Source organism: Orcinus orca, chromosome 4 (assembly GCF_937001465.1).
Source record: "Orcinus orca chromosome 4, mOrcOrc1.1, whole genome shotgun sequence".
In the NCBI taxonomy this organism is placed as follows: Eukaryota; Metazoa; Chordata; class Mammalia; order Artiodactyla; family Delphinidae; genus Orcinus; species Orcinus orca.
This window is the reverse complement of record NC_064562.1, coordinates 153,324,750-153,346,745: the sequence shown is the minus strand read 5'-3', so window position 1 is coordinate 153,346,745 and position 21,996 is coordinate 153,324,750. Positions and strand designations below refer to the sequence as shown.

General features: G+C 52.6%; 2 protein-coding genes across 5 annotated transcripts in view; both read left to right on the top strand.

Moving 5' to 3' along the window:
* CFAP99 (cilia and flagella associated protein 99) overlaps positions 1–13,469 on the top strand; it is a 41,707-nt gene extending 28,238 nt beyond the window's left edge. The window contains exons 12-16 of the mRNA XM_033419600.2: positions 9,500–9,641; positions 9,760–9,911; positions 10,728–10,933; positions 11,877–12,039; positions 12,178–13,469. Of these exons, the coding sequence (XP_033275491.1) occupies positions 9,500–9,641; positions 9,760–9,911; positions 10,728–10,933; positions 11,877–12,039; positions 12,178–12,300 (786 nt within the window). The 3' untranslated portion in view covers positions 12,301–13,469. The remainder of the gene's footprint in view (positions 1–9,499; positions 9,642–9,759; positions 9,912–10,727; positions 10,934–11,876; positions 12,040–12,177) is intronic.
* Positions 13,470–15,501: 2,032 nt separating this feature from the next.
* The window catches only part of RNF4 (ring finger protein 4), a 42,955-nt gene continuing 36,460 nt past the window's right edge, over positions 15,502–21,996 (top strand). For 3 of the 4 annotated variants that reach the window (XM_012531346.3, XM_049708823.1, XM_049708821.1), the window contains exon 1: positions 15,502–15,631. The gene's annotated coding sequence lies outside the window, so the exon portion shown is untranslated. The remainder of the gene's footprint in view (positions 15,632–21,996) is intronic. The other variant, XM_049708822.1, reaches the window with a different exon arrangement.

Here is a 21,996-nt window from a genome sequence, read left to right as displayed (position 1 = left end):
TTCAATCCTAGTAGGTAAAAATGCGATTGGTTTTGTGTGTTGTTTTTGTGTCCTGTGACCTTGCTGAACTCCCTTATTAGTTTTCTAGGACAAACAAGGAATTTAGTTGTAGATTCCTTGGGGTTTTCTCCGTAGACAATCATGTAATCTGTAAATAAGAACAGTTTTATCTCTTCCTTTCTGATCTGCCTATTTATTTCCTCTTCTGCCTATTGCACTGGCTAGAACATTTGTGCCTAGTTCACCATCTTGGCGGAAATCAGCCTTTCACCATTGAGTGTAATGTTAGATGTAGGTTTTTCTGTAGATGTGCTCTTTATTAAGTTGACGAAGTTCCCCCCATTCCTATTATTCTGAAAGTTTTTATCAGGAAATTCTGCCAGATGCTTCTCTGCATCAACTGATACGGTCATGTGATTTTTCTTCTTTAGCCTGTTAATATGGTGGATTACACTGACTGAATTTCACATACTGAATCAGCTTTGCATCCCTAGAATAAACCCCACTTGATTACGGTGTATAATTCTTTTTATATATGTTGAATTCTATTTGCTACTATTTTGATTTTCTTAAAGTTGTTCTTGCACATAGTTTCATAAGGGGTGTTAGTCCATAGTTTTCTTTTTTGTAATGTCTTTTGTCTGGTTTTGGTATCAGGTAATTCTAGCTTCATAAAATGAATTTGGAAACATTTCCTCCTCTTATTTTCTAGGAAAGATTGTGTAGAATTGGTATTAATTCTTTGAACATTTGGTAGGATTCTCTAGTGAAATCGTCTAGGCTTGGAGGTTTCTTTTCTGACTTTTCTAAATTAAATATTCAACTTCCTTACAAGTTATAGGGTTATTCAAATGATCTGTTTCATATTGGGTAAGTTGTAGTTTGTATTTTTTGAGGAATTGGTCCATTTCACTAAGTTTCCAAATTCATGTATGTAGAGTTGTTTGTAATATTCTATTACCATTCTTTTTTATTTTTTTTAATTTTTAAAAATTAATCATTTATTTTTTATTTATTTTTATCTGCGTTGGGTCTTAGTTGCTGCATGTGGGTTTTCTCTAGTTGTGATGAGCGGGGGCTACTCTTCGTTGCGGTGCACGGGCTTCTCATTGTGGTGGCTTCTCTTGTTGCGGAGCACGGGCTCTAGGCGCGCAGGCTTCGGTAGTTGTGGCTCGTGGGCTTAGTTGCAACACAGCATGTGGGATCTTCCCGGACCAGGGCTCGAACCCGTCTACCCTGCATGGGCAGGCGGATTCTTAACCACTGCACCACCAGGGAAGCCCAACCATCCTTTTTTATGTCTGTAGGGTCTAAAGTGTTTCATTCTTGAATATTGGTGATTTATGTTTTTTCATTTTTTTCTATTAGAATTGCTAGAGATTTGTCAATTTCATTGATCTTTTCAAAAAACCAGCTTCTTGTTTCATTGATTTTTCTCTGCTGTTTTTCAATGTTACTGACTTCTGCTCTTTATTATTTCCTCCCTTCTGCTTGCTTTGAGTTAATTTTGTTCTTCTTTTTCTAGGTTCTTAAGATGGGATTTATATTACTGACATGAGATGTTTCTGCTTTTCTATTGCAAACACTCAGTGTTACACATGTCCCTTTATTTGTTGCTTTAGCTGTGTGCACAAACTTTGATATGTTGTATTTCATTTTCACGCAGTTCAGTGTACTTTTTCATTTCACTTGAGATTTTCTCTTTGACCCATGGATTATTTAGAAGTATGTTGTTTAGTTTCCAAGCATTTGGAGATTTTCCTGTTATCTTTGATCATTGATTTCTAGTTGATTCCATTGTGGTTGTTGAACATACTCTGCTCTATTTATTTTAAATTTGTTGAGATTTTTTCGTGATTGCTTGTTGCATTTTTATGAGGGCTTCTTTACAAATCATTGTCAAATCTAGCATCTGTGATCTCAGTGCTAAGATCAGAGCTCAGTGCTCTACTGATTGTGTCTTCTTTCAGTTGGAGATCATCCTGGCTTTCGGTATGGTGAGTGATTTTCGATTGAAACCTGGACATTCTAGGTATTATGTTACAGGACTGTGGATGTTACTTAAGCCTTCTGTCAGAGCAGCCTCTCTCTGACGCCGCTCTGGCAGGGGAAGGGGGACACCGCCACATTACTGCCAGGTGGGCTTAGCAACCCACCGTCCCCACGTGGCCTCTGTTGACCCCTGAGAGGGGGCCCCTGATGATTTGTGGGTAAGGGCTCCAGCTAGACCTCCATCAATAAATACCCCCCCTGACTGGGAGAGGGAGGAGTACCTTATAACTGCCCCCCACGTGGCCTCCACTGTCACGTGGCAAGCATGGAGGTGAGAGTCCTCACTCTGCACTAAGCCTCCTCTGACACCACCTTAGTGGGGATGGGGAGGGGCCCTTGTTCCCGCGGGTGGGGGTGGACACCAGGTTGCCAAGAGCTCTCCTCTGACACCACTGACAGCCGGGGGCAGGTCCCAGCTCAGGCTCCTCCGTGCCACCTCCCCGTGATCTGGGGAGGGCAGAAGTCTTGCGCTCACTCAGCCTTTGCTCAGGTTTTGCCTGTGATGTCTGGTTGGAGCACAGGTTGTGCCACACAGTTTTCTGTGTCTGTAGGCGGCTCCTTTCCTGGTCCCTTGGGAGGCTTTGGTTGGGCTTTTTTGTCTGCACCTATGGCATTTCTGGGTCCTCCAGCACCCAGCCTGGGGCACATGAGGTAACAGAAGACCCAGGGACCCCCCGCTGCCCCGTGCCATCCTTCAAGTCCCACGGTCCCAGCCAGCCAGCCTTCTTCCCTCCGCCTTTCATAGCCTTCTGTGTGTTTAGTAGTTTATATTCAGGGGTTTTAGTTGTGCCTGGTGGGAGGAATAGGGAAAAGCACCCCTACTCATCTTCCCAGAAGTGGAAGTCCCAGGCATCGATTCTGATAAAGGCTTTTGCAGCATCTGTGGAGATAATCATATTATTTTTCTCCTTAACTCTGTTAATACGGTGAATTATATTAATGATTTCTTTTTTTTTAAACATCTTTATTGGAGTATAATTGCTTTACAATGGTGTGTTAGGTTCTGCTTTATAACAAAGTGAATCAGCTATACATATACATATATCCCCATATCCCCGCCCTCTTGCGTCTCCCTCCCACCCTCCCTATCCCACCCCTCTAGGTGGTCACAAAGCACCGAGCTGATCTCCCTGTGTTATGCAGCTGCTTCCCATTAGCTGTCTGTTTTACGTTTGGTAGTGTATATATGTCCACGCCACTCTCTCACTTCATCCCACCTTACCCTTCCCCCTCCCCGTGTCCTCAAGTCCATTCTCTACGTCTGTGTCTTTATTCCTGTCCTGCCCCTAGGTTCTTCAGAAACATTTTTTTTTTTTTTTAGATTCCATATATATGTGTTGGCATACGGTATTTGTTTTTCTCCTTCTGACTTACTTCACTCTGTATGACAGACTCTAGGTCCATCCACCTCACTACAAATAACTCAATTTTGTTTCTTTTTATGGCTAACATTCCTATTAATGATTTCTTAATGTTGACCCATCCTTACCTTCCTGCGACAAATCCCATGCGGCTTCCCTGGAATTTGAAAGTCCTCGGACTCACATGGAGAAGTCCAGAGGCAGGAGGCAGTGGGTGGAGAGCAAAGGTGGGCTGTAGTCGCAAGCAGCCATGCACTTCCCTTGACCAGAGACCCTGAGAGGATCCCGGAAGAAGCCACCCGGAGTCACCTTCAGAGGTCCACCTGGAGGGGCAAAGACCCCATCAGAGGGGTGGGTGCTGGAGGCCAGGGCTTGGACTAGAAGCTGCGGCCTGACAAGCGGGCTTGCTGGGCAGAGGGACTGTGTTCAGGCGACCCGCCCGCGTTGCAGAAGCAGCAGCTCCACCAGGGAGGAGAGCTGCTGGGAGGGAGGGAGGCCCCTCCCGCAGGCTTTGCCCAGGGGGGCGGGAAGGCGTTTGGAGCCGCTGCCTTCTACTCCTTGGGGCTCTCTCAGTATTCCTGGCATGGGGCTGTTCTTGTGACAGCAAGGACAGAACAGCCTGACCCCACGGCCCCTCCCCTCATCAGCCTGTCCTGACGCCAGGTCAGCAGGAGGGGCTCCAGCCCGCACAGGCCCCTCCCGTGGCTCGATGGCGGCTTGGTGAGGTCCAGCTCCGTCCCTCCCAACCCCGGGGGTCTCGTGAGCCAGAGGCCTCCAGTCAGAAGCACAGGAGTCGTGGGCCTCCGGGGAACAGCTTGGGAGAGGGCACCCTGTGGGGGCTGGCGGCCCAGCCACGACACCCAGGCACCCTCGGCCTCGCGTCATAATTAGGACAGCTCCCCGAGCCCCGAGCCGTGTTCCCCAAAGCCCGGCCGACTCTGGCTGGACCATCCGGCACAGGTCCAGAGGCTTCTCTTGCTGACCTGGAACGTCCAGGTACACGCATGTAGATGATGAGCGTGTTTTATGAACAAAGTAACCTGAGTAGACGGCGCTAAACATTTGAAGACAAAAGGAATTGTATTGTTTTCGTGCGCCATTCATGCTGAACTGGTGACTTTCACAGCCTCCGTGTCGTTTTTTTTGTTTTTAGTATTAATTTATTTAGCTGTGCCAGGTCTTCCTTGTGGCATGCAGGATCTTTAGTTGTGGTGGCGTGCATGCGGGACCTAGTTCCCAGACCAGGGATTGAACCCAGGAGTCTTAGCCACTGGACCACCAGGGAAGTCCCCAGCCTCCGTGTCTTAATGGAACTTTGTCTCCATGGGAGGTTCCGTTGCCACAGCCTGGCCCATGGAGGGAGCCCCTTCCTCGCCTCTGTGCTCTCAGCATCCCTCTAGAGCCTGGAGGCATCCTTTCTTTTTTTTTTTTTTTTTTTTTTTTTTTTTTACCGGTACAGGGGCCTCTCACTGTTGCGGCCTCTCCCGTTGTGGAGGACAGGCTCCGGACGCACAGGCTCAGTGGCCATGGCTCACGGGCCCAGCCGCTCTGCGGCATGTGGGATCTTCCCAGACCAGGGTGCGAACCCGTGTCCCCTGCATCGGCAGGCGGACTCTCAACCACTGCGCCACCAAGGAAGCCCGAGGAGGCATCCTTTCTTTTGAGAGGTAGGATGTTTTGGGCCCACCTGAATTTTCTCTTCTTGAGACGTAGATTCAGTAATTCCCCCGCCCTCCCACCCCGAGGCCCTGGCCCTCACCACAGAACCCAGTGTTGATTTCCATAGCTGAGGGCTGGGTAGGGGAAGCTTTCCTGGTTCTTCCGTGGTGACCAGTATTAAGGTGCTCTAGCAACAGGGCTGAAAAGGATATATTTGTAAAGTCATGAGTGTAGCTCTGACATTGTTTCCTCATAAACAATGTGAATATATTTTCTTCACTTAATTTTATCTCCTTTTATTTATTTATTTTTTTGGCTGTGCTGCGTGGCTTGCTGGATCTCAGTTCCTCAACCAGGGATTGAACCTGGGCCCTCAGCCGTGAAAGCGCCGAATCCTAACCACTGGACCCCCAGGGAATTCCCAATTTTATCCCCCTTTTAAAATAATTTGATGAACCATAGAAATAAGTAGCTATATTGGAAAAAAAATGGGTAAAGTTCACATAATTCTTGCTTTTTTTTTTTTTTTTTTGTGGTCCACGGGCCTCTCACTGCTGTGGCCTCTCCCGTTGCGGAGCACAGGCTCCGGACGCGCAGGCTCAGCGGCTATGGCTCACGGGCCCAGCTGCTCCGCGGCATGTGGGATCTTCCCGGACCGGGCCACGAACCCGTGTCCCCTGCATCGGCAGGCGGACTCTCAACCGCTGCCACCAGGGAAGCCCGCTTTTTTTTTTTTTTAATCCATCATTACAGTGAAGTTAATCCGGAGTAGCAGTACCAACATTAGCACAAAATCCCCTGGGTGAGTAACATTTCACACTCCGGTTGTCACGAGTGACCATTCTTAGAGTATATTTTACTGAAGTATTCAATGGATTTAGTTTGGAGGCCCTTGGAGCATTTTTCTATTTGGCTTTGTTACATCAATGCTGTCCGGTGTGTTCTGTGTTCACTTGACTTTAAAGGTGTCCCCGTGCTGGTAGCTGAAAGCCCTTGCTTGGGGCGAGGTCAGCCAGCAGCCCTCGTTCGGGTGGTGTTAGTTGCGGGAGGGGTGGAGAGATGTGCGGAAAACCCAGCTGGGCTTCCAACGTAGGGCCCAAGGATGCATTAGGCCAGCCTGGCCCCTGAGTGGACCCTGGGCCGGACCACGGGTCCGAGGTTTATGTCAGAGCAGACAGAACCAAGAGTCAGCCCAGAACTCCAGCCGGCCAGCTGCCCCGCCAGCCGCTCACCACCCTGGTGGCCTCTCCAGGGGACCACACCGCTAGCTCACCAACACCTCTGCCTGCTCACAGATTCAGCTCTACCACCTCCTTTCAGTCTCTGAGTGCTCCGTCCTCCTCTCCGCCAAATCCTGATGCTGTGCTGACACCGATGCCACGCCTGATGGGGACGCCGTGCGGGCGTGACTTGGGAGGTGGCACCGCCGTCCCCACTCACCAGCAGACACACTGGCGCCAGGGAGGGGGTGGTTTGCCCGAGGTCACACAGCTGGTCGGGGCGGAGGCAGAGCTAGAATCCTGGGGCCTCCTCCACGGCCTGCGCCGTCTCCTGGGCTCCGTGGGGTTCGCTCCGAGCCAGGAGATGTCGCCCCCCTTCCTCACTCCCCGGACCAGGCTGCCAGCTGTCTCTGTGCCTCCACACCCAGCCGGGGGTCCGGGGACTCGGCTCAGCTGCCTCTCCTCCGAACTCAGGTGTCTTTCCTTGCACGTAATTTACTTACTTGGGGTACGACTCCTCCAAGTTTCGGTAGCCTACTCTTTCGCACCTCATATTTCCACACAAGCATTTCTCGAACTTGTTACAACGTTTTCGAAAGTACTTTTTAAAATAAACATTTTAGGGCTTCCCTGGTGGCGCAGTGGTTGAGAGTCCGCCTGCCGATGCAGGGGACGCGGGTTCATGCCCCAGTCCGGGAAGATCCCACATGCTGCGGAGCGGCTGGGCCCGTGAGCCATGGCCGCTGAGCCTGCGCGTCTGGAGCCTGTGCTCCCACAACGGGAGAGGCCACAGCAGTGAGAGGCCCGCGTACCACAAAAAAAAAAAACAAACAAACGTTTTACTTTGGGACTTTTTTAAAGCAGTGACAGAAAAGTTGCAACTAGTACGGAGGGTTCCCCTGTTGTCACCCAGCCTCCCCTGCGGGTCACATCTTACATCAGCACGTGCCTATGGGGTTTCTTGCACTGTCACAACAAAGCATGGAAAACTGGAGGGCTTTAGCTGCCGTTCTGGAGGCCGGAAGTCCGAGGTCAAGGTGTTGGGTGGGCCGTGCTTGCTCTAAGCCTCTTCTGGCTCCTGGTGACCCCAGGAATTCCTTGGTCTGTGGCAGCCTCACCCTATCTCTGTCTCCACCTTCACGTGGCCATCTTCTCCGTGTTTCTCTGGGTCTTCTCCTCTTCTTATATTGACACGTGTCATTGGATTTAGGACCCACCCTAAATCCAGGATGGTTTCATCCCAAGATCCTTAACTCATTACTTATTGGATCCTTAACTAGTTGGAAATAAGATCACATTCTGAGGTTCCAGGTGGACATGAATTCTGGGGGGACACCAACCCACTACACCAGGGTATATTTGTCACAATCAAGAAACCAATATGGGCACGTAACTTAACTAAACTCCACACTCTATTTTGATTTCAGCATTTTTTTTCCTACTTATGTCCTTTTTCTGTCCAAGATCCCATCCAAGGATGTCCCAGACTCGTCTTGGCCATGACATTGTCTCAGGCTTTCCTTGTCCTTGGCACCCTTGGCAGTGGTGAGGCATGCTGGTCAGGTGTCCTGTAGAATGTCTGTCTGTTGAGATGCTCAGACTGGGTGTAGGAGGAAGACCACAGGGGCCACGTGCCTTTTCATCCCATCCCTTCAAGGGTGCCCGCCGTCAGCAGACTTATCACTGAGGAGGTTGGACTTGATCACCTGGCTTCTCACTGCGGTCATTCCCCCTTTCCACGTTGCACTCCTTGGAAGGGGTCTCTAAGCGGGGCCCACGCTGAAGGAGGTGGGTAGGTTATGTGGATTCTTCAGCACAGAAGGCGTGTCTCTTCTCCCCCATTTACTCACTTATATATCCATATATATCAGTCCACTCATTTATATCAGTGTGGACTCATGCATATTTATTTTATACTTTGTGTTATAATCCAATACGACGTGAGGTATTTTGTTGCCAGCTTTGGCCACTGGGACCCCTTTCAGGCTGGCTCCTGTGTCCCTTCGACCTGCCCCCATGCCTCCCGCCATCCTTTTGTTTTTTGAGCACTTCCTTACTTTATGATGCCATAAAATGCTCCAGGCTCAGCTTGTATCTTCCCTGCCCCAGACCTCAAATGGCCATTTCTCCAAGAACCGTGGTTCCTTTTCTTAGAACCTGGAATGAACTTGCACAGAAAGGGATGGTCAAAAGCCATTTTTATATGTGCTGGCAAAGTGCTTTAAGAAAGGCTTCCTTCCTGCCCAGCGTGCCTGCCATCCACGCTGCCACACATGGACCCTGCACATACCATGCAGTGGGAGATGAGCCCCCAGGTGCCAAGACCTCCAGGACTGGGAGTCCAGGGGCTCCCTGGCAGCGCTGGGCAGTGACAGGAGGTATACATCCCACCCTGTCCTTTGTAGTATCTTGAAGACTGAAAATAATATTCTGAATTGTTCACAATAGCTCCACCCTGGAAACAACCTGAATGTCTGTCAATGGTAGAATGTATCAAAGAGTTGCTATATATTCCCCGAAACAGCCACGAGAATAAGCCAACTGCAATCCCGGTGAAAACGTGGATGAGGATAGTACCCCCAGATACTGAAGAGGGAAGAGGGAAGCCGCAGCCAGGACACGGAGCGAGTCCTGTTTGTGCGCGGTTCAAAGTGGCAACACCACGCCCCGCGGTTTAGAGCTGCGCATTTCTCAGGCTCCTCCCAGAAAGAAGGGTGTGGGGTGACCATCAGGGCGTGCCCGGGGGCGCGTGTGATGGGGAGCCTGGGGCTTCCCGGGGGCTGGCGTGTCCTACGCACAGGCCTGGGCAGAATCTGGGCAGCCAGCTCCACGTGGCTGCAAAGTAAGCAGTACCCTGCTCTCTGGAGTGGAGTCAGCGGTGGGTGGGCTTCAGGGCAAACCCAGTGGCTCTGACTTGGTTTCCCCAGGACACTGTTGGCTGCACTCCTCAGCTTATTGTCAGATCTGGGGGGGTGGCTGCGTGGTTCTGGGCTCACACCCCCAGGACCACAGTGGAGGAAGGGAGGACGTGAGGCGGGACTTCCCCAGCAGGCCCCACCTCCAGACGCTGATGAGCTTAGACCCAGGTTCCAGGGTGATTCAGGGTCAGGGACTGGGTCCGCCGTCCAGACCTCAGGCTGCTCCCGGGGCTGGGGCGGGCCTAGGGTCGCAGGCAGCGGCTCTGACTGTGGCCGGCCGGTTGTCCAGACAGCTGAGCTGATGCAGCAATGTGCCGAGAGGCGCCTCCAAGAGGAAAGGTCCATGAAGGAGCTGGTGGAGCAGGTGATGGAGACGCAGAAGAACGTCAAGGTGGCGCAGACAAAACTCCTGAAGGGCCGACAGCAGATGGGTACAGCAGGCGGGGGGGGGGGGGGGGGGCGCTCGGTACCCTCCCATGGGAGCTACCTGGGCCCAGTGCCGGCCCTGCTGCTCTCTGACCCCCTCAGCACCCCCTGGTTGGCCCTTAGTTCAGGAGGTGATAGAGGAGAGCCGGGAGCTGCTACAGCGCAGTGCAGAGGCGGCCAAGGAGGAGCAGAGGCGGCGCTATGAGCTCATCTCCCAGTTGCGAGCCCTGGAGACTCAGCCCACGCGCAAGGGCAAGCTGGTGGACCTGACCCAGGTGAGGACGTGGCCCCCGGAGCCCATGCCCATGTGACGACCTCAGGGAGCTTCCCCAGGTCTTACTGGGCCTGGCATTGCCATGAAGGATGTGTGCAGAATTCCCACCAAGGCCAAAGGCAGTCTGGACCCAGGCCGAGATCCACCTATCCGCTCATGCCCAGCTCCCCCATGCCCGCCATGCTGGAGGCCTGAGTCTGGTCCAGATGCTCAGTCCTGCCAGGGAGGCCTCCATCACCCCTGGGGGTGGGCAAGGTAGGCTTTGTGGAGCTGCGCGTTGAGGGAGCTCCCGGAATTCACTAGGCCGGGGTGGAAAGGGCAGTGCAGGGAGAGCACAGGTGCATGAAGACCCAAGGCTGGGCAAGCAGGAGGCTAAGAGAAGGGCAGCCGAGCCTGGAAGCCTGTGTGAGAAACACCACGAGAGGCCAGGCTGGCGCGCGGTGACGTGCGGGAAGGCCTGGTCCTGGGGGGTGGGCAGAGTCCAAAGGGCTGTCTACCCAGGCCCCCAGGTCCTGGCTGGGGAGACAGTGCTGAGCTCCATTTGGGCCCTGCCACAGCGGAGGGGCCTGCAGGGCACCCAGCTGAGATGTCCCCACAGAGGTCGAGGGCTGCAGAGCAGGCCCAGGCTGGAGAAGCCGGATGGTGGACACGTCACACAGGCACCACTGAGTAGACAGGAGGAGGTCTCCTGGGCACCAGGCCAGGCCTACGGCACTCAAGAGGGCTGCTGGTACTGGTGCCAGCGCCCTGGAGATGGCCAGGCAGGCTGGGCCTGGGCCTGGTTCCCAGCCTGAGGCCTCCCCTGCCCACCCTGCAGATCCCTGGCTATGGCCTGGAAGGGGAGATGTCGGTCGTGGAGCTGCGTGAGCGGCTGGCCCTGCTCAAGGAGACCCAGAGGTGCAAGGAGGAGGAGAAGCGAGACCAGATCATCCAGGGCAAGCGCGCCAAGAGCCAGGCGCTGCAGAACACGGTGGAGCAGATCTCGCTGTGCCGCGCAGCCATGGGGAGGTCTGCAGCCTTAAGGTTAGTGCCCGTGGCCCGGGGCGGACGCCTTGGGTGGGCAAGGAGCAGGGAGCCTGCTTTTGCACCCTCCTGGGTGGCTTCTCCTCGCAGCAACCCACCACCCTCCCGCCCAGGCAGTTCCCTTGCAATCACTTGCCCCCAACTATTTTCTTTTTAAAAAAAACACATTTATTTATTTATTTGTTTATTTACTTCTGGCTGCGTTGGGTGTTTGTCACTGCACGCGGGCTTTCTCTAGTTGCGGCAAACGGGGGCTACTCTTCACTGTGGTGTGGGAGCTTCTCTTGTTAAGGAGCACGGGCTCTAGGCACGCGGGCTTCAGTAGTTGTGGCTCGCGGGCTCAGTCGTTGTGGCTCGCAGGCTCTAGAGTGTAGGCTCAGCAGTTGCGGCGCACAGGTTTAGTTGCTCCATGGCATGTGGGATCTTCCGGGACCAGGGCTCGAACCCGTGTGCCCTGCATTGGCAGGCAGATTCTTAACCACTGTGCCACCAGGGAAGTCCCTTTTTTTCCCTTTTAAACCAGGACTTAGTTGGGGTTCACACATCAAATTTGGTTGTCAAACATCTCTCCTCTCTTTTAACGGAAAGCACGTGGACACACGCACCCCTCTTTGTTAGGAACACTGTGGTGACTTTTCCGGCCCCTTGTGGCCAAGTATGGAAGAGATCTGCAAAGATAGCAGAATATTAGCCGCGGCTATCTCTAGGCAAGAGTGGCAAGGGGAGGGCAAGATGAAAGGGCGTTCGCATTTTATCCCCAATACCAAGATAGTTAATACCTATGGAATACTTTTTAAACTGTGAAATACAAGGAGCAAAAAGGAAGAGGCGCTGCGGGGAACCCCGCCCCGAGCGGTCCTCGTGGGGCGTCTCCACCTGCACCTAAATCCCTTGAGTCAACCCGCGGTGGGGTTCTCCTAAGCCAGCCCCGCCGCCCGCCCAGGTGGGAGGAGAAGAAGGCGCAGTCGGCGGCCGCGGGAGCGCCCTCCCGGGACGAGCGGGTGCTGGAGCTGCAGCGCAGGCTCCGGGAGAAGGCGGCCGAGCGCCGCGGGCAGGAGGCACTGCTGCACGTGTCGGCGCCGCGGGCAGCTCGCCCCAAGCAGCAGGTGAGCCCCGGGGGCGGGCGCTAGGGTGCGCAGCGCGGGCGTTGGAGGTAGCGGGGGTCCGGGCGCGGTGTGGGGGGACGGGGAAGCCGCGGTGGGGGACGGCCCCGCCCCGCGTCGACCTCCACCGCCCGCCCGCAGGCGCAGCTGGAGGCGCAGCGCAGGCTGGAGCTGGAGCTGGAGCAGAGCAGGGAGCGCAGGCTGCGGGCGCTGCAGCGGGGAGGCTCGGCACGCGGGCCCGCTCGCTGCCTGGGGGCCGTCTGAGCTGGGCGGGGGCCCGCCCCGGGACCCCGAGACCCCCGCCCGAATAAAGCCTGGGCGGCGGTGTGCACCTCCCCTTCCTTGGCCGCGCCCCCCGCCCCACTCCGCCCCAGTCTCCTCCCGCCCAGAGCAGGGTTGCCAAATAAAATGCCAGTTATTGCGTGGGACAAGCTAATGCTAACAGAAGGATCCGCTGGAATTCAAATTTATTTGGGCGTCTTGTATCTTATGTGCTAAACATGGCCACCCTAGCCCAGATTCTAGCCCTTCCTACGGCTTTGTGCTAGGCATTCCTGCCCATGCCCCCCCATCGGAGTTCCCAGAGCCTGCTCTACTTGTGGAAAGCTGGAATCCCCATTCTCTGCCCGGAGTCGGGTGGCTTAATCCGGGAACCCCCAAGACTGAGAATTTGATTGTTCTTGTGCGATTAGTAGAAGTCACCAGGATCTTGAGCCGCTGGGAACTGGCCCTTCTCGGCCTTATCTCCCAAACCTCACGGCGATGGGGGGGAGCTGGCCGGGGATGTAGGATCTGTCTCCCACTCCCCGTCTGCTGATGAGGCCACGGGTGCTGAGAGGTGAAGTGACCTGCTGGGAGAGCTGGACCCAAAGCTAAGCCTGGATGCCTTTAGAGCACTGCCCAGCCTTCTCCAGCATCACTGAAGGAACAAGGTTAGAGCCACTGGGCAGGAGCTGGCCCAGGGCCTGGACAGGAATGGAGTGATTCCCCTGGGTCCTCAGACCCATCACTGGACTGGAGGTGCGTGGCTGTGAGGACAGCCTGGCTGAGTGAAAGCCTGCTGGTGAATAAAGCACAGTATGCTGCAGCTCTCAGGAGAGAGAATGAGCAAGCCCATGGGGTGCAAGGCAGTAAGAGAGGGGCTGGAAACTGCCAGGCGGATAGATGTCTAGGAGAGACCCCCCACACCCTACATCCTCCTTGGGTCTGCAGAGGGGGGAGGCTGCACCCCAGGGCACATTCAGACTAAGAGGGTGGACATCTCAAAGGGACGAGAACAGACTAAAGACCAGCGTTCTCCCCCAGTACTCTGAACTGTGTCAGAACCCCAGGACTTCCCCACAACTGAGGTTGGTAGAAAGAGGAATTTCCCACCCCCGTCAAATTAGAGCTGGGAGCAGATTAAATTTCATTAAAAAAAATAAACATGGCATTTCTTACATCCTGTGTTGTTATTCAAACCCATTTCATTTGATATCGAGGGAATACGTTGATGATGACCTGTCCCAAGAGAGGCTCTCAGGAGCTCTGAGGGCTTCAAAAGGGGAATTATTAGCTTCTATAACCGGCAATCCAAAATAGGGTAGACTTCAGGACATGCCTGATCCAGGAGCTCTGTCTCCAAGCTGGTAGCAGTTCCAACCCCACATGTCTGGAGGAAGAAGGACCATCTCTCCCTGGTAGTTCTCATAGGAGGGAAACCTCTCTGTCCTCCAAGCCTTGTGCTCCAGTCTCACTGGCCTGGATTGAACATGCTCTGCTGAACCAGTTCCTGTAGTGGGAGAAGGTCTGCATGGGGGCTCTTGCAGCACATGGGGGCCGAAGCAAGCACTGTGGCAGAGGAAGAGAATTACCCTTCACCTATCAGACTGGCCTCTGGAGCAGAGGGGAGAGGTGGTGGCCCAACAGACTCAGGGTGCTATTAGGAGTAATGCTGGTTGGCAATCCACAGGGTCCCCACCTGCCCTCCTGGACTGGGCAGCTGCTCAGAGCTGCCTTGAGAGCACCTGGGGCTTCGGCTCCATACAAACCCCCGTAGGGTCAGGTCTTGGGCCATCCCCCGAGTTTATGGGCTGAGGGCCAGCCTTGTGTGGTAAACTGATGGCAACAATGTCTCCCGGTATCCATGCTCCTTGCCTTGTGACCCCTGCCAAGGCAAGGAACAGATTAGGAAATAGGCAGAGTCTATTTCCCCCAGTCCTTGAATCTGGGCTGACTTGCTTTGGCCAATAAGGTTCAACAGGGCTGGCTGTGCACCAGTTTAGAGCCTGGACCTAGGTGGCCTTGGAGGTCCCTCTTGTTCTCTACCTGGCCGCAGTGTGGGCATGTCCAGGGTGGCCTTGCTGGGATGACCTGGTTCTTCTCAGAACGAGAGAGACAAGCTGGGCTCTCTTTTCTGGTTGCCAAATTCATGTCCAAGTCCAGTTCTGGGAGCTGAACTCAAGGAACCTACCACCAGATTCTCTAATCCCAATTCTGATATGCAGCTCCACCCAGGGCTGGCATGCACCTGTGTTCACAGTGTTGAGTCCTCCTGACTCCCACCTTCCCCGAGATAAGTACTGCTATCATCTCCATGCTACAGGCCAGGGAAACGTGAGACTTGCCTGAACCATGGAGCTGGGATTCAATCTCAGGCAGGAGGGATCCAGGGCCCACACTCTCTTCTTGATTCTGGGAGTTGCACCAGATGCCCCAGAGACCTCCAGGCTTTTGCCTGGGCCATGGCCCCTTTCCCAGGACGGGGCTGGACCGGACCTGGGTGAGAAGAGTACTCCACGGGTTCAGTCCTTCCCTTCCCGACACCTATTGTCTTCGGGATAATCCAAACTCTTAGCCTGGCATGTGGGCCCTCCAAGGTCTGACTCGTGCCTTCCCCGACCCCAACCTCTCCCAACCTCTGAACCCGTGGCGCACTGGGCAGCCTCCAGTTTTCTGGACATGCTAGCCCACCTTTCCCCATCCAGGCTCCCTCTTCCTGGAACTCTCTCCTCCATTCTAGTCCTTTCAGTTCGCAGGTCGTTTCCTCCGGGGAGCCCTCCCAGACGTCCTGGTTGAGTGCCTCCTCCGGGATCCCGAAGATGGGCCGGGCTGTACTTCCCTCGCGTCTCCACCAACAGCCTGGCAGAGCCCGGGATCGCAGGGACCAGGCGCAGGCCCAGGGCCTGGCACGTCGTGGGGCGGGGGACCTGCAGATCCAGGCCGATAGTAGAGACCCCAGGAAACTGGCTGGGAGAGGCGCGTCGGGCTCCGCGCCGCGAGCCGGGCAGCCGGAGCCCAGACCACGACTCCCGGGAGGCCTTGCGGGCCGAGGGGCGCCTACCGCTCTCTCGCGGGAAGGCAAAAGCTTGAGCTCACGAGCGTGGGCGGAGCCGGAAGGAGGCCCATTTCAAAGTGGTAATAGATGGTTTCTTATCCAATAAGATTGAAAATATACCTCCTCAACCGGCCGACCACGGGAGTAGGGACAGCGGTGGCCAATAGGGACGCGCGGAGGGCGGAGCCGAGGTCTCCGGAGCGGAAGTGGGTCTCTGTTGAGGCGGCTGTGTCTTGTTGAGGGCTTCTCAGCGGCTTCCAAAGGTCCTTCCTCGCTTGGGTTCGTCGACCGCCGCGCCTGCCGAGCCTCACCAGCGCCAGGCAGGGCCAGACTTTGCGGGGAGGGGGCGGCAAGGCAGGGCCGGGCGGATTCGGGGTTCGGGCGGCTTCGCGGCCTGCGGAGGCCTCGGCGCCGCGGCCCAAGGAGCTGCCGTGGCGCGGCCGACCACGCTCGGGCCCCGACCTCCGACCGGGCCTCCCCGGGCCCGCGGGCCTGTTCGCCTGCCCGCCCGCCCCGCTCTCCGCGCAAGCCTAGCTCGGCGCGGGGACGGAAGTGGGGAGGCCCCGCCGCGGGTGCCGGCCGCCCTGGCAGGCCACGGCGCCTCGTCTTAGCGTCGCCGGGGAAACTGAGGCTGGGCGGGGAGGGACGCGCCCAAGGTCACTCGGAGGGCCGGGCGGGGCGCGGGGCGCGGGCCTGCGCCGGCGTTCGGGAACACCGGGCGACGGTTTGGTCCCCACCGAGACCGCCGCCTTTGTGTGCTCGCGCAGCCGCTCCGCCATCGCGGGCCTGCGAGTCGCCTCGGGCGGCCGGGCGGAGTCTCCTCCGGGCTAGGACGGGGCTGGGGCGCCCGCCGGGGGCAGATCTCAGCAGGTCCTCAGCTTCCGGGCGTTGGCCGGGCGCGTGGCCGCCGAGGCCTGCGGCCGAGACCCCCGAGGCCTGCGGCCGAGACCCCCGCGGGCGCCTGGAAACAGGTGCCTGAAGCACAGAACTCAGTGGACGCCACTTAACACCCTTTGACCCGTCGAGGGAGAAGGGGAGAGTTCAGATCCTTGGTAGGGGTTTTGTGAGGTTTTGGCTTTTGTGTAACTCCAGTCCCTTCCCATCGACGGTCACGGCCATACCTTCCTTGTGCTTCTGCGCCACGTTCTCGGAGCCAGACCTGGGGTCTCAGCTCTGCGGTCCTGCATTCGCTGAGGCTGCCTGAGTGGCCGGGGAGACCGAGGTGGTCTCCCCAAGGTCACAGCCTCGGCTCCCTGACTGCGGAGCTAGGTAGCCCTTTGAATTCAGTGACCAGGAGTTTGCTAATGAGAGGCAGAAACGTTGAAGGGAATCGTTTTGCTGTCTTTCTGGTGGTTTGTTTTTTGATGGATGGGGGGACACATTGGGTAGTTTTGTGTATGAGTTTGAGGTGAAATGGGAATATTCAAGTAGAAAGATGTGTAGCTGGCTTCTGTATTGCGTGAACTTGAGTTTCCAACTTTGACTCACATCTTGCTGTAATCCAGTATTTATAAACCTTTTTACAACGACGACTCCGCGCTCCCCGCCCCCCGCACACCCGAGCTTTTTTACACGTTGTTTTCTTGATTGCCCACTCCAGGAAATTTTAATGCTGCTTTCACACTGTATGCCCTTTTTATTTGCTATATGCATGTTTATGCTTTGTACATAAAAAGAGGGGGCTTTTTTTCGCCCCCTTTGAGAATGCGTACGTTAATTTTTTAAGTCATCATATTTTGAGGTCTTCTGCATGTCAAGCTTTCTGCTTGCACAAAAATAGGCATGGTACAGGCCCAGGAGCCAGAGTGGAGAGAGTGAGAGACGTTCCCTGAGGTTGAAATATAAATGGTAGAAAGGTGGGACTGGAGAGGTAAGCAGGAACTAGATCACAAAAGGTCTCCGGTATTCCTCCACAATAAGGAGTTCAGAAATTATCTTAAGGCCAGGTGGGAAATCACTAAATTGAGTTCTAAGCGGGGAAATTAACAGGGTTAGGTTTGCGTTTTAGAAAAATCACTGTGCTATGAGAAGGATGGTTAGAAAGGTGGACAAAACTAGTGGCTTCAGGACCAGTTAGGAAGAGAGAAAAGGATAGCCTGGACCAGGGTAGTGACTAGTCACTGAACTTGGTAATGGCGATTGCCAGTCATGGCAGTTCTTCACTGGCTGTTTACTTAAAAGCTCTTAGCAAGGTCCATGTCCGGTAGTTTATACCCCTGCCAATTTTTGGAAACGTTTTGGGGTGCTACTCAATGAAAATATGTGCACAAGGTAATTGGTTTGTATGCTGTATAAAAGTGGCTTTGTATGTTCTTGTGTATATGTTATCCATGTCTCATTTTGGAATGATTTACGTACGTCTCTCACCGTCCCCAAATTAGGCATTTTTGAGGGATAAGGTGGCTCCTGTAGAATATTACAGGGTTGACTCTGTTATGAGATATAATTTTAGAGCGAGGCATTTCGAGGTTTCCTCTCTGAGGAGGAAGGCCCAGAGCACAGATACCGACTTACTCTGAGGTCACAGTTCCAGTGTGAGAAAAACATATGAGGTTAAGTTGGAGGGTGCCACTATAGGGTTATGGAATCTACTTTGGAAGCATTTTTTTTCCCCCGGCATAAATAAGAATTGGCAGGTTTATTGAATACCACATCATGCAGAGTAGGAGAGGCCCGGAAACATTTCAAAATGAGTATTATCAGTAGCCTGCCGGTGCAAAAGAGAAATTGTGACCATCATGCCTTCCTGGTGTATCCTGTAGGGTACATTAACTGTAGAATGCACCTCCAGATAGCTGAGTAAATTAGCTTGCTATATATATTTAGATTTACCGGGCATACACAAATTTAAAATGAAAGAATGTCTGCTAAATGGCATTATTATCTGCTAATGCCTTTTTGTTTTGGAATCATAATTTCTGGTTTTAGGAATGCGACTCAGTTGTCTGTAAGGGTTACTCTAGGTTTGTGATACCACGTCTACTGTTTAGTAGTCTCTACCACTTACAAATCCACCCTGCCAGGTAGTTGTGGTTAGTTCCATTTTGTGTGTCCTGAAGCACAGGAAGGGCAGAGTCACTTGCCCAGGGTCACACAGTTAGTAAGAAGAGACCTAGCATCTGGACCTCACGTTCCGTTGCCTTTGTTCCTTTTGCTGGACCTTGTTATGTCATTCACATTTTTCTGTGGTGGGAAAGCACAGGGCTGGTGTTTCTAGTAGCTTTAAATAGTGAAAATAAAACTTAAAAGTGGGGGATATTGTCTTTATTTTTATGTTTCTTTTTCAAGTAACGTTTACCCAGGAAGGGTCTGATTATAAATATTCTCAAGAAGCTGAATTTTCAGTGACTGCATTGTATTCCTGAGGACTCTAGTTATTTTTCGTGAGTCCCCCCAACCCCCGACCCAAGGAGGTGGTCTTAGGACCCGGACATTTGTCTGTCTGCTGCACCTCCCTTCTTACTTCAGCCAAACTGTTGCTAAATTCTCCTGCTTGCTATAGCAGACCGGTATAAAATTTGCTTTCTTTCTAAGCACATTCTTGCTATTTTTCAGTTCTTAACTAATATTTAAGAACTTTTTGCTCTGGCCTCTTTTTCCAAGTTGAAAATGCCATGATGATCATCTGTTTTTAAGTCTTCCTTTGTTTCTTTATGGTGACTCTCTCTCTCTCTCTCTCTCTCTCTCTCTCTCTCTCTCTCTCTCTCTCTCTCTCTCTCTCCCCCCCCTCCCCTTCCCTCTCTCTCTCTCTCTCTCTCTCTCTCTCTCTATCTCTCTATCTATATCTATATCTATATATATATTTTTTTTTTTTTTTTTGCGGTACGCGGGCCTCTCACCGTTGTGGCCTCTCCCGTTGCGGAGCACAGGCTCCGGACGCGCAGGCTCAGCGGCCATGGCTCACGGGCCCAGCCTCTCCGTGGCATGTGGGATCTTCCTGGACCGGGGCACGAACCCGTGTCCCCTACATCGGCAGGTGGACTCTCAACCACTGCGCCACCAGGGAAGCCCAAGGTGACTATATTTTTACTTGCAATGTCAGGCTCCAGTTTTCTCATCTCTGAAAGTCATCCTTTTTTCCCCCTTCTCAAAAACACTTTATGCTATCTTTTCTAAGTATCTGCTATCTCTTTCAAGCATCTAATGAGCTTGGTAATTTAATTTCAATGGGAAAAATCATTATTTTTCACCCTGTTTGTGCCAAGTGGTGTGCAAAGAAGAGGGCATGCCCTGATCAGTATTTGACATAGAGTTATGTTTAGCATACTTGTACAGTAGAAGAAATTTAGGGTCAGGAGTGAGAGAAATGTAAGTAACATTTCTTTGAGGTAGGCCTTGAACAATGAGGAGTTCCCCAAAGTGGAATGGGGGTAGGGGAACCTTTGCAGGCAAGGCAACAGCATGTATCAAATTATGGTGCTGTGATAGGAAAGAGCATGGAGTTGATACTGACATCCAGGGTACCTGAAAAGTAAGGTACAGTCAGTTCTGCTTTAAACACTTGTTTGGAAGCATGGATTTGTTCCAGTGGGATTGATACTTTAGGAAACAAGTTGAATATAACGGGAATATTGAGTTTAGTGTGCATAATTTCATCATTGGTAATAGGTAAACAGAAAATTGAACTCAGCTGAACCAAGCCATGTAGACTATATACACTTCAGACATCCACCAGCTATCTCAGTTGACTGTGTGTGCCATGAGCCACACCCTGTGCACGTCTCTTGTTACAACACTCACCCTATTTCCCAATAACTCATGAGCTGCAGACCTGGTTAAGTGCCATAGTTGTAGTATGTATGCATTTCTTAACCATTTAATTTGTCAAACTGTGCTCTCATTTTTGTTAGGTTTTTGTTAGCTTCTTACCGTGTGTGTGTAAGTTTACCATCTTAAGTTTTTGGGTGTTACACCCTTAATTCCACTTTTTCCCATAAACCCTGTGGACTTTTTGTGTCGTATGGTGATTTTGAGGAAAACATACGTCTGTAACTACAAATGAGGCCGGACCGGTGAGTTGTTGGCTATACACGTGAAGGCAATGGGTTCGATCATTTTGGAACATTTGCAATATTCTTGGGCCCCTTGGAGTCTGGCCGATTTTTTTGAGCTACCATGTGAAGCTTTTAACTTCCTCTGGCCCACTTAATGTTCTTCCTACGGCTTTCCTGCTTTTTCTCTTAGAACATTCCCAACATTCCCTTTATAATAGGTGCTTGCTGTCCTGGGAGCCAAAGACCATTGACTTAATATTTTACTTTCTAGGGAGAGAGTTGAAGAGAAGAGGATCTGGATTTCACTGCCAAGATTAATGTCTTTAGAGAATTGGGTTTGGCTAGCCATTTGGTGACTGCATGCATCCATTCATTAGCCAGCGCGCTTGTGCAACTGCCTGAATGGAAGGCTGTGCCTTGTGCTACGGAGCTCTGGGGCAGTGCTATTTGAGACCAGCTCCCCTCTTATGCAGATGAGGGAATTCCCTCTGTGGGGCGCTGCTGGGCTGCCCTTTGCTGTAGGTATACCAGCATTTATAAGCTTCTGCCTCCCCGCTGCCACTGCCACTACAGTCTGCACGTCGGCTCTGTTTAGTGGCTCTTGGTTTACTCCACACACATACACCCCACCCCAGCCCAGCCCAGGTTCATGATTCAGTAGAAGCAGCTAAGATTCCTAGCTTTGTGCTTGGGTGCCATCCACACAGGCCCAGCATGCCTGCCTCCTGTGAGTTTTAGAGTTGGAGGTTGTTAATGGCCTCAGCACCTGAGGTCAATTTGTCCCCTTGGCCTCTGGTATCTTTTCAACCTCTGGTGGAAAGCTTAGGTTTCCTTCATTATATTACCCTTGCTTCTGGCCCCCAGCAATTGCCTTGTTTGTATCACTGGCCTGCTCCAGAGCCCAGACCACTGTGACTGAAAGAAAATCAGAAGTTAGGGGTCAGAGAGGTGGAGAGGCCACTCGGCTTTGCTTCTGTGCTATGCCAGAGAAACCCTTCTGCAAAGGAGTAGTTATAGGACCAAGTAGGCAGCTTCTGAGCTGCCAAAATTAGTTGGTTGAATTTGGTGTCTATTAATATCCCTCCCAGTTGTGAAAATCCTCCAAATCAATCACTGATACAGCCTCATCAGACGTGGCCGTGAGAGAAGTAAGGTGCCCTTCCCGCCTGCACCCCTCCACCCCCCCGCCCCCAGGCTCCAGGGGTTTCATTGACAAAAGGGTCAACCTAGTATTTGGGGGGAATTGATCATAAACCTGCATGTGAAGCTGTGGAGAAATTTCTAAGAACAGTGTCGCTGAGTAGAGAATGAGCCAAGGTCCTCTTTGGCTGTGTTAGAGTCGTAGGTGTGTCCTGCAGATCCCAGGACATGGGGGAGACTGAGGGTCCCAATACAGGTGAGCTCTTTACAGGTGTTTCTGGGGCTGTACCTACTGCAGAGTGTTTCTGAATACTCGACTAAATTCTATTTAAACTATCTAGGAAAAAAGCATTAGGTGAAGTTTATTTTTTAATTTTTTTGTTGTGGTAAAATATACATAATGTAAAATAGACGATTTATAACCACTTTTAGGTGTTCAGTGGCATTAAGTAAATTCACATTGTTGTGCAACCATCACCATCTATCTCCAGAACTTTTTTCATCTTCCCA